We start from the raw sequence: 12,017 nt of genomic DNA on the forward strand, positions 1-12,017 counted from the left end.
CCTGAATTGTGAAAAGTTGAAAGTGCTTTTTTCAGGCAATGTACTGCCTTTTTCCCAATGAAGAAATCCTCGAGGCAAAATATTTCCCTGAGAGATATATTTCCGTTAATTTCTTGTTGCAGCACCACAGCTATTAGTCTGTAGAGAAGCTTGTGCACAAGGTACAAATCCAATCTGAGCATGAATCATTGTCGGATTGGCTTTAGCGCACAGTCTTGCAGGATCGATTGGATTTGGAAAGGTGCGGTCGAGCGGTGGAGACGGCTTGCCAGAGAAGAATGACACATGCCTTGGGTCACGGCCAAGAAAAGACTCGTCATGACATCAGTAGTTCAAAAACGCGCATCTACGAGAGAATCTTACAATCAAGCGTTGTTGGCAAAGCCTCTTTTCTAACATGAAACACACCTTCTTGTTCTTCTTCTACGATTATGTCACGACAAAACATGATCCTCAGCTATTTGGTAATGTTTTTCAAGCAGGCGCTACTTGAACCCCGAACTGCTCCAAGCCTACACGCAGAGTGTATACTAACTGTCCATTTATTGTCCCCGCATGGAAGCATTCCTAAAATCATCAAATAACCACGCTTCATTCAGTAAGCGATACGCCCCCCTGACATTGTGGCCTTGAGTTGTCAAGATGCACCATCAGACTTTTTTGTAGCATCACACTCAAATCGTTTTGGCTCAAGACGTGCTGCAATGATATTTTCAAGCCTATTGTAACAACTGGTCAGAGACTGAACTTCGCACAATATATGTGTATGTAAAGCGAATGTAAAATAACAAATATCGATTACTAATTACTTATTTCTATTGGCGCTGATTTCAATTTGAAGCTGTTTAGCACGACGTCATTCCCTCTTCTCGCACTCAGGAAAATGGAAAGTAGAAAGTTGCACTTACTCACTCACTTACTCACCCTCTATTCGGGCTGTGATGTCATTTTCCAACAGTGGACAACGACGACCCAAGGGATTGGGCAGAGGGAGGCTTCCTTCGGCTATCTAAACACTAGCAGCCGCGACCCCTCAAACTTCTTAGTCAAGGACTTAGGTGGTTTAAATAGAAGATCGTCTGTCAGAAAAGGGTCAATACTGATCAAGCTTTCGTTTCACCCATTTCATCGTTTCTTCGTTCTCCTCAAAAGAATTGTCAAAAATGGCCGACAACTGCAGTATCACGGCCAAGGCCGGAGGCTCTTCCAAGGGATACGAACAGGCTGTTTCAAGCAACATTAAGGGATCCCTCCAAGGTAAGGAATTCATTCACCTTATGCATCAGGCTTTGAATTAGCGTCTCAAGTTCAAAGATGCAATTATTCAACATTCAGAGGTGGAGTCCGACCTGCCCGAAGACATCCGAGACCACGCCCTCCACGTATTCCAAGCGGCTGTGATGGATCATTCTAATGTGGGCGATGCCATCAAACGCGTTCAAACTGAGGCTCTCTCCAAGATTGACGAAAGGTTCAAGGGCGAACGGTACAAGGGGTTCATCAAATTTGACTACGACACGAGTGTGGTTGAAATCAAGGTAAGCAAAGAAAACTGAACCGTTTAAACATTGACCTGAATTGCTTGTCTGCCCCCTTTCAGGTCAACAAATTTGGTAATGGAAACAGTCAATTTTCGTCCGGCATTGGGGTGAAGAAGATGGTCTGCCCCGATCCGTTTATGGGTCGATTGTCTGATCCCAACATGAACAAACGATAAATGCAGGCTCACGTCATGCAAATTCCTACCCTTGGAAATGCCATCAATTCCTTCCCTGAACAAACAAACACTGCTCATATAGAGATTAAATGGTCCCTAATTAACTTCGCACCACCCATTAGATTCTGTGACCCCTCTGACGATGCTTATCTAACCCTGTTGATTGATCATTGATTTTGCTGAAACCATGTGTATTGAAAGTTGCCCTTCCATTTATTCACGATGGATGTTGACATAGAAGATATTTGGCCGCCATTCAATCGTATTCATTCCCTTGAATTTGCCCTGATCATAAACGAAATAAACCCGTACCATTCACCAACAATCTTCTCGCACAAAATCGTCGACGAATAAATGTGAGATCTCCATCAAGGACTAGGGAATTCCAAGGTTGATAGGATAAATATTAGACAATTGAAGACGAACTCAGTTATCATGCATGGGCAGTGGACGATGAGGACCCTAGAGAACATCGTCAAGCTTGATGTTCTGACCATTTTTTTAAACAATAAAAGAGATTTCTTATGACATGCACTTTGATCATGTTCTTCAAGTCGATCCAGGCCTTCCAAAAGCTCTGTCCGAAGGAACTTGTGCCTCGATAGTCCGATATCGAGAAATTGGAAAAGCCGGAAGGGTAGATGAACATTGTCGCACAGTGGTAAAAATACCCTTTAAAGTTTTGATTGAAATTCCCAAACACATCTGGGCATTTTTCTACCTCAAAAAATTGTAGGGAACAGTTTTGATTTCATTGTTTTATGGAATTCTAGCCCACATAAAAACATTACATACCGAAACACATTAGGAAAACTAAAATTTTCAAAAACCTAATCAATGTAAATTTGGAGCACACTTAGTTAGGTCGCGAATATAGATTATGATGTCCCCTGTTACACCGTTACTTGGTTAGATGTGACTTAGTGGTCCAAATTTCATCGTTTTAAGCCCCAAAATGCCCCGGTTATATGTTAATTGAATTTCCCGAATTAATAAATAAAATTAGGGGTTTTAGATATGGTTATATAACGTTTCAAATTAATTTGAAATCATGCAAGAAAAAGAAAAACAATCTTCCATTTTTGGAATATTGAAAAGCGACATTAATTCTTTGGGAAACTAAACTAACATATAACCTGGGCACTTTGGGCCAAAAACGATGAAATTTGGACCACTAAATCCCATTTAACTAAGTAACGGTGTGATAGATGATATCATAATTTATATTCAAGGGCTAAATAAGTGTGCTCCCAATTTATATTGAGTAGTTTTTTGCAAATTTCAGTTTTTATATTGTTTTTAGGTATGTAAGTTTTTTATGTGGGCTAGAATTCCATAAAACAATAAACTCAAAGTTGTGCCCAATGACTTTTTGACGTAGAAAAATGCTAATATATGTTTAGGAATTTCCCTCGAAACTTGATAGGGATTTTTGAACACCGTGTCGACTATTTTGTTTTGACGGCAGAAGTAAAATTTTCCGGGAAGGAGTCAAAGATATATTCTAACGTCGCAAATTTTGAAGGTACAGGCCTTGCACACAAGTTCCACGGCAGTAGTTGGCACAATGTCTGGCAGGTCAGTAGGTTTTAAAGAGCTCTATTTTTCATACCTAGAATTCATCGATTCAGAGTGCTCACACATAGCATATCATGTTAAACAAAACAAAAGTGCATTTTCAATTCTGACTGATCAATCTAGGCTCCGAAAAAATATCTTGATTCTTTGGCTCAAATATGTCATTGTTATGTCCAAACAGATTTTTGGAATCCGATTCTGGTACTTTAGTTGCGTGATTATCAATTTGAATCATTGTGTTGAACCGAATAATCAATGCCATCCTTGATCTACACCTTGAGTCATCCAAAGAAGATCACGTTTTTTTTAAATTCTTGATTACATAGGAATGGATAGAGTGTTAAGATAATGAAACTATATCAAACAGATATTTGGAGGGGTGAAATACTAAGCCAAGCTAGAATCTCTGTTTGTAAAATGTGACAAGCACCACCCACCATCTTTGTAAATTTGTAGTGGGCTCAACAACGTAATGAGTCAAGAGATGGTAGTAGACTAATTTATTGAACGGGGAAAGAATATATTTATAGGAAAGAGACAGAATAGAGAAGACAAGTAAGAAGAAGCGGGAAAAGGTGAGCAAGGAGCAGGGTTGCCACAAATTAATTTGAATGAACGTTTTCTCCATTCAGAAACTTAAAATAGGGTTATAGCTGATCAAAAATCATTAACCATGGCTACATGAACACACAACTACCGGATTCAAAGTGCTCTGGAGCCTATTTGCTAATTTGTAACTCCTTTTAAACAATTGCTTCCTATACTTCGGAATTTTAGACTCTGCCCGCCTTGCGCAACACATTCAGAGATTGCTAGAGTGGAACAAACGTCCTCAACACTAGAATCATTTTGTCTAAGGCTACATCTATGGACGCTTCCTTTTTCAGCATTGAAATAAGATCAAGCTCCCCTAACCTTTCTATAACAATTCTATTGATTCCTTATCGTACTTTAAACGAAGGACAATATCTAAACCCAATGAGTCGCGAGTCATAATGGCACATCATTTTAAAACGATTCTCTTTAACCAAACAGGATGTGGAGAGAAATTATCACACCGTTTATTTATTGCTAGACTATGTCTCTGTTTTTCAAATCTGGTTCACTCTGGGAGGATAGTGAGTTTTTTCCCATGGTGAATCGGCCTGTGGGTGTTTTTCTCACCTCTTGTTATCATTTGACGTCCTTCGGTGGCCAAGAGAAAGGCCGTCACATTTAGCAAGAAAGAAGAATTAACATGTCGTTGGTAGACAGCCTTAAGGATATTCATTTGAGCATCCTTCCCCAAGATCCGGTGAAAATTGACACTTTTGTGTTTCGACTTCACTACTTTTGGACCGTATCCTTCATCTTGGTTTTCAGTGTCTTGCTCTCCCTCTCGCAAGTAGGTTTGCTGTACAATAATTATAATTTCTCTCAATGACTTTCTCGTATTTAGTTCCAATCTACATGTATTGAAGGCAATTTTGATTATTTCAGTACGCCGGTGATCCCATCGATTGCATCCATGATCACAATATTCCCGATGACACCTTTGATCGTTTTTGTTGGGTTGAGGGTACATGGACTCGAAAGCTTGGATTTGACGCCATTGGAGGCCAAATGGACAAGGCCTTCCTTCGAAAGGATTTGAATTTTGTGAGATGCTTTGACGAGTCTACCAACTCGGACGGAAAACCTCACGAAGACTGTTGGCAACACCAATACTACCAATGGGTGGCCTTGGTCTTGGTTTTGCAAGCTGGATGCTTTTACTTTCCTCGGTGCGTGACTTTCATTTCTGATTTCCGCCGCCCTTGTTCCCTTCTCAAAGTGATTGTTTTACTTTAGGTATCTTTGGCAAATTTGGGAGCAAGGGAAAATTCAGTCCTTAGTTTCTGGTTTGGACCGTACCTCGCTAATCAAAGGCCTTCAGAGCAAGAATGAGCTTCAAAAGGGCGAGATCAAAGACAAAATTCAACTCATGATTCAGTACTGGCGAGAAGCTAAAGGCACCAACAATCTTTGGGCTAGTAAGAGAAATACGTATTGCCCATTGCACCTCTTCCATTAAGTGTGCTAATTCCTCGTTAGTTTGACCATATCTTACGTCTCTTACAGTCAAGTTTTACATCTGTGAGTTACTTTGCGTTCTGAATGTAGTTGCACAGTTCTACTTCACGAATTTCTTCTTGAACGGGCAATTTGCGCAAGTGGCAAGACAGGGGCTCAATTTGGACGAAAACGACAGCATTCTACCAATCTTAGCGGAGTGTCGCCTAACAACGTACGTCATTCAACATTTGAGCTTACTTGTGACGTGTATGCCAACAACTTGAGCATCCTCGGAATGCCAAGTCTTTGTGCTGCTAACTCCGCGTTGTTGTTAGTTGGTCGTGCCTGGACTCGCGATAGGCTGGCACCGTGAACATGAGGGGTTTTCCACCTACCTACATTATACATATCTTGCATGGATGCGGTAGATTTTTGGATTGTGGCTTTGGTTATTTCTTATAATGATTTTTTGAAGTACACTGTAGGTGGGTGGTAAGTGGACAAATAACCTCACAATTTTCTCCCTCCTGTGTTTAGTTACGGCTCAGGAGGTCAGCCCCAATTAACCTCGGGATTGTGCGTGCTACCTTTGAACATTGTGAACCAAAAGTTCTACTCGCTCTATTGGTACTGGCTCTCTGCTCTTCTCGTTGTGTCCATTCTTGCCCTAACCCTTCGGATCTTACAAATAACCTCGCATGATATGAAGAAATTCGTGATAGTTTACTTCTATCGCATCAAAGAGTTCAACGTTAGTATTTTCGGACTGAGTATGGTAGGCTTGAACAGGAAAGAGTAGTTATTAAATTGAACGATTTGTTACTCTTGTAGGACGTTATTCTGAAGCGTTCCAATCACGGAGACTGGTTCCTGCTGATTCGTCTTATGGATAACATGAATGATGTGGTGAGCTCTCTATTCTTGGACGAACTCGAGAAGATTAAGCCCTTCGAAGCATATAGAGCGGATGAATAGAGTAAAGAAACGTTCTAAGATGAATGTGATGTTGAAGGTTTATTGACCGTTAATATGGATGACGAAAAAACAAACAAAAAGCAAGTAGAGAATCTAATAAATGAATAACTACTCTGTGTAAGAGTTTGGCTTGAGGGTGGAGCGTCCACGAGAAGAATTGTAGGGTGCAAAGGGTGGAAGGCATTCACCTAGCGTTGGTGAAGAAAGGGGAGGTAGGGAATCAGGCAAAAATGCTGGCTTCAAACGATCGACGGTAACTGAATCTTGGCCGCCGTTAAAGTCAATGATGTAAGCCTACGATGTAAGGCTACGGGAAATCACGGCGTAAGGACCCCTGCAGTGGGGTTGAAGGTGCCCGAATCGAGAGATGAGAGCAGTTTTTGAGGGCATCGGGAAACCATGAAGGATGAGTCCCATGACTGGTTGAGGTAGAGGACGAAGCAAGATCTATTGCCCAAGGGATGGGGTCCACAGGAGGTGGAGTACCGGGCAAGCGAATTGGGACACCAAAGAGCAATTCAGCAGAGGACATATCTCTGAGGTCCTCATACGGGTAAGCTTGGAGACTAAGTAGGCCATATATAGGACGTCGGGAAGGATTGAAAACCAATCAGATCTATGAAGTTTGGCACAGAGTGCGGCTTTTAACGTTCTGTGAGCTCGCTCGACAAGGCCGTTCGCTTAGGATGGTGGGCCGTGGTGAATATTTGAGTTGTACCTAGGGAGGACAGAAACAACCGCCAGAGGGAAGAGGTAAACTGAACGCCCCGTGGCGGTCAACTGGAACTAGTTGACCTGGCTACTCACTTGGCTCTCAGTACTCGACGTGTTCACTCCCTATTTTGGTGACCCCAACTACATTCTTAGAAATGGCGGGCGAACAACAATTCTAAGCCAACATTGGGCGTGGGTTCATCCGCAGCCGTATCAGTTAAACTTCCCCCATTTTGGGGCCATGAATCATGTTCCTCTTGTCCGAAGCCCAGTTTCGACTTGGTGGCATTTTTCGACGTCTTCTACGAAATTCTGTCATGTCGTACGCTCGTATCAATTTTTGGGAGCCACGTAATTTTGAGGATTCCACCTTCTGTGCTTTTTACATCGCCGGATGACAAAGATCCATATGGGACTTTAAAATGGAATCCGTGCAAGGTGTTGGTTGTTAAAGCATCGCAATGTGTGTCTTCGTTTGTTGACTTGATTCCGGATTCCATGCCCGTCATGGAACTATACGTCCAGGCAAGATTGTTGTTGGATGAGGTGGATGACTTTAAGGGATACTTAATCAAAGATAAATTGCCACGGGCATTTCCCATCGGCATGCGTGTGCCTCCCTGGCGAATCGTCCAGATGAGCCCTTGGACCTTTTCTACGAGCATGTCCCCAATCTCTCCTCCTCATTCGCATCTTCTAGAAGCAATATTTCTGCGATTAAGGCTACCACTCCGTCTTTATGTTATTTGATCGCAAATTCAGGAAAAGGCCTATCGTTGCCTGGACCCATCAAGGTGCAAAGGTCCAGCAATTGAATTACGAAAACCGTTCAAAAAAGTAGTCAAAGGCTGTCGTCTTGTTGTCTTGTTGTCGACAGCAAATCCCTCAAGGTCATGTTCCAACACGATATCCGTGGATTCTTCTTTGTTTTTTGTTACGGATTCAATATCCAAGATGCGTTTTCTTGTTGATTCCGGCGTTACAATTTCACTTATACCCCGTTGTCTTGTTTCATCCTGTTCCCATGGATTCATCGAGTAATCTCGTCACTGCTAGTGGTTCTAAAATCACATCGTATGGGTCATTAACCCGTCGGAGGGATATTGGTTTTGGGACTACAGGGGAATTTCACCATGGCAGATGTGTCAATGCCCATCTTAGGGGCTATTTTTTTGCGCCACCATTATTTATTGGTGGACATGAAGAAAAAACGTCTCGTGACTTCCCCATGTCTCACATCTGTGGTTTTGAACGATGTTCAGTTGGATCATGAAAATTTGGCTGGTATTCATAATGTCACTTTTGCCGATTCATGCCCTTACTTATGGATCCTTGGACGTTACCCTTCGCTTCTAAAGCCGGCGTTTTCTACGTCCGTGGCTATCCATAGTTGCATCATTATATAAAAACTACTGAACCACCTTGTTTCTCTAATCCTCTGTGTTTGTTAAATTGAAATATGATATCACGAAGAGTGAATTCGAGGAACCTAGCAATTAAGAATTATCCAACCATCATCTTCAAACCATGAATCACCCCGTCATATGGTCCCCAAAAGCAATGGTTCGTGAAGAGCTTGTGAGGATTAAAGGTTTTTGAACGATTTTGAACACTGCTGTTGTGTTTGAGGAATTTGGGCCAGACGATCCAACGGTTTTTTGACGAAGTAAGTCGTGGGCTCAGTGGGGTATTTGCTTACGTTGACGACATCTTGGCGGCTTCTGTTTCCCCGGATGAGCATCAGCAACATTTGAAGAAGCTATTTCGACGCCTCGAATCCTACGGATTAGTAGTTAGTAAGGAGAAATGTTTGCTTGGTGCAGACGAGCTTTCTTTCCTCGGCCACAAGATCTCCGCTTTCGGGATAAAACCGCTGTCCGATCGTGTTCGCCACATAATGGAGTATCCTATTCCAAAGGACATTCATTCCTTACAAAAGTTACTGGGGTTGATGAATCATTATCACCCGTGTATTCCACGTTGCTCTCATCTTGTAGATCCGTTACGTGACCTTTTGAAGCCAAAGACTGAATTTCTGTGGACGTCGCTGCATCAGAAAGCCTTCAAAGACCTTCAATCTGCCTTGCCTTCACGTGCTCTATTGTCTAACCCTCGAGCTGATATTATCCTGGCGGTCACGTCTGACGCTTCAGATTCCGGACTTGGGGCGATCCTGGAACAACAATCATCAGCAGGTTGGGAGCTTTCTTCTCTCGTGTGTTGTCATCTGCTGAGTCGAAAAGCAGTGCATTTGACCGCGAGTTGGAGGGGGTAATGGAAGCTGTGCTACATTTTCGCCATTTCAACAAAAGTTTGACATTCATTTTTATTGATCAGGTCTTACGTGAAGTGATTGTCAGGCTCGACATTTCTCAATCATATTCGGACATTACCGCACTGCCTGATGCCATAACTGGACTCAAGTGCGAGTGGAGAGATTTCGATGGCTTTTCCATACTGTCTGATGTTTCTACTGGGTTTCTTCGTCCAGTGGTTCTGCGTTCATGGGTATCTCGCATCATCGCAATGTTCCATAATCTCAGTCATGGAAGCATCCAAACCACAACTCGTGCTATCCAGAACAACTTTGTTTGGTACAACATGAAAAAAAGACGTTCGCGAGTTTGTGGGGATTTGTGAATCATGTCAACGTTCTAGAGTCACTCGACACAACAAACACTTCATTCGTGATTTTGATCCTCCATCTGGTCGATTTGGCCATTTGCATGTAGATATCGTTGGACCTCTGCCACAATCCGATTGTTTTCGATATCTATCCAGTGTGATCGATGATGACCTGTTGGCCTGAAGTGGTCCCAATGCGCTCTATGACCAGTGAGGATTGTGCTCGTTCCCCTCCACAAGGACGGATTTCACGTTTGGAGTGCCAGAGGTCATCACTTCAGATCGTGGTAGACAATTTGAGCCTGGTTTCTGACGGGAATTGAGTGGTTTTCTGGGTTTTCGTTTGTTCCGTGCACAACCAAGTACATCATCCTAATATGATATGGATAAATGATGTAACGAATGAACGATAGTTCGCGGAACGGTGTCTATCAAAATGTTTAAGAAAATGTATGTGCCAGCCCAATGCTCGCAGAGAAGTCGTATCCATCGTAAGTCTCGGAAAGCTGTGAGGTTTAAAGACACTCTCGAGGAACCTCTCCAAAAGGGAACCACCTGCAATTTCTAATTGCACTTGTTTTGGTGTCAAGAAGTGGGAACTGTTTCGAAGGACAGATATCATCATCATATGGGAGTAGGAAACCCACGAACCCGTGCAGCAGAAGAGCAAGAGGACCCGGGGAAGTGCCGAGTCTGAGTAAAGCACTTCATCACTCTGTCAGTGGACCTTCAATCCCGTCGAGTGGACGTCATCCAAGCAAACTCGCCAGACATCGAGCAGTAATGATTAACCTATTGATTCAAATGCGTATGTCCCCTTTTCCATTGGCCCAACAATTCCCCCACTTTTCCAACCGGAGCGAGACAGCTGATAGCCGATGTGTTTTGATGACTATAGTAGATTGAACTGTACAGTTTGCCTTGAAGAGTAGCCTTGATATCCCAGACGACCGAGATCGTGCTGGCATCGTAGGGCGTAGAGGTAGCAAGTGATTTGTATTCAACTGTATCTAAAGTTCATCACTCTTGTAACAGAAATCAGCACTTAGACTCTAGAGTAGAGGTCAACTTTGACGCATTTAGACTAAGATAGTGACCACATTTTGCAGGATAGTTAGCCTTGAAGATTGACTCAGGTATATGCCAGACAACCGAGATTGATCTGGGACCGTGGGGAGTAGAGGTAGCTAGCGATTTGTATCCTTTTTTCAACTTTAAAAAAAAAACATCTTGGATTTTAGCTCAGATTAGAATCTTAACCCCCTTAAAACCTACAAAGAGATAATATTTTTAAAAACGTAATCAATAGATGTTTGGGAGTAACCTTAGTTTTTTTTTTGGTTTGGTTTTTCACGGGCTTTTCCAACCGCTACAGGGAATGTAATCGCCAGTACTATTAAAGTGAAAGGTATCATTCTTCTATTTATTACCTTTCAATCCTTATATGATATTTGGTCCACCAACGAATGCAGCACTTGAATTTAAGGTTGATCAGCAATGCTATCTGATCAACAAGGTCTACATATTCCTTACGAATATTGGAGGGAAGCGAATTAAACAATGAAGGAGCCAGAGAGAGAAGAGAAATGGACTTCATTGTTCGAACTAGCCAGGATTCTCGAGGACTTGAAGGTGCTCTCAAAACATCGCTAGTACGTAGAAATCAATTATTGCAAAAAGTGGCAAATCTAAAAATTAAACTCATATGTATCTTGCAAGTACTTTAGGAACATGATAGGATAGCGTAGCTTTAGCCACGTAAGTAAAATGAAAGGCAATTTTAACATCTTTTGTAAGTTTTGAGTGACATTTTTGCTACTTTTAGCTTGTAAAGAAATTCTAAAGAAAATAGAAAAAAGTTTCTTCTTGTCGTGTCATTGAAAAAAAAACAATAATATGCCTTCGAAATCTCTGTAAACATAATTAGGCCATTTTTTAATCTTTTGAGGTGCAAAACGCAACTTTCAACCTGTAATAACTAATCATCTACTAAATAGAAGTTTCTGAAATTTTAAGTCAATACATAACTAAGAGTACGGTTGATACTGATTGACTACGGTTTTTTGCAATAATGCATTTTAATGTGCTTTAGGTGATTTAACACACTTATCTGAGTTACTTTTAAACATGTGTATTTAACTAAACTTGTTCCTTTTGTCCCTCTGACAAAGAAAAACATATGTTAATGTCTTGGCATTTGAGCAAAAACTTAACCCGAAAATATAACGACTGTGTGAAGGCATTGTTGATGGCCAAACTCCATCGAAGTCAAGATTGGATGAGAAAGCTTCCCTTGGTACTTTTTGGTCTTCGATTGGCCCACAAGACCAGGGTTATTTGGCAGCGCAGGCTACGTTCGGCGAGTCTTTGCAGA

General features: G+C 41.9%; 2 protein-coding genes across 2 annotated transcripts; both read left to right on the forward strand.

Moving 5' to 3' along the window:
- Positions 1–834: 834 nt before the first annotated feature.
- On the forward strand, positions 835–2,042 carry LOC131893197 (uncharacterized; the record flags this gene model as incomplete). The annotated part of the gene is given in 3 exon segments (XM_059243167.1): positions 835–1,257; positions 1,336–1,538; positions 1,601–2,042. Coding segments are annotated over 3 exon segments (414 nt in total). The 3' UTR covers positions 1,718–2,042.
- A 2,357-nt stretch (positions 2,043–4,399) lies between these two features.
- LOC131893195 (innexin shaking-B-like) lies at positions 4,400–6,420 on the forward strand. Its single transcript, XM_059243165.1, has 6 exons — positions 4,400–4,679; positions 4,775–5,058; positions 5,126–5,307; positions 5,396–5,561; positions 5,867–6,080; positions 6,161–6,420. Exons 1-6 carry the CDS (start codon positions 4,533–4,535, stop codon positions 6,302–6,304), a joined length of 1,137 nt encoding a protein of 378 aa, XP_059099148.1. The 5' UTR covers positions 4,400–4,532; the 3' UTR covers positions 6,305–6,420.
- Positions 6,421–12,017: the final 5,597 nt, after the last annotated feature.

The sequence above is a fragment of the Tigriopus californicus genome, chromosome 2 (genome assembly GCF_007210705.1).
Source record: "Tigriopus californicus strain San Diego chromosome 2, Tcal_SD_v2.1, whole genome shotgun sequence".
Classification (NCBI taxonomy): domain Eukaryota; kingdom Metazoa; phylum Arthropoda; class Copepoda; order Harpacticoida; family Harpacticidae; genus Tigriopus; species Tigriopus californicus.

Bases quoted from the DNA above. Each gene is read 5' to 3' on its own strand.
- LOC131893195 (XM_059243165.1), top strand. From the start codon at position 4,533: ATGTCGTTGGTAGACAGCCTTAAGGATATTCATTTGAGCATCCTTCCC. The intron at 5,059-5,125 runs GTGCGTGACTTT...GTTTTACTTTAG, and splicing joins GGATGCTTTTACTTTCCTCG to GTATCTTTGGCAAATTTGGG. The intron at 5,562-5,866 runs GTACGTCATTCA...TCCTGTGTTTAG, and splicing joins GCGGAGTGTCGCCTAACAAC to TTACGGCTCAGGAGGTCAGC.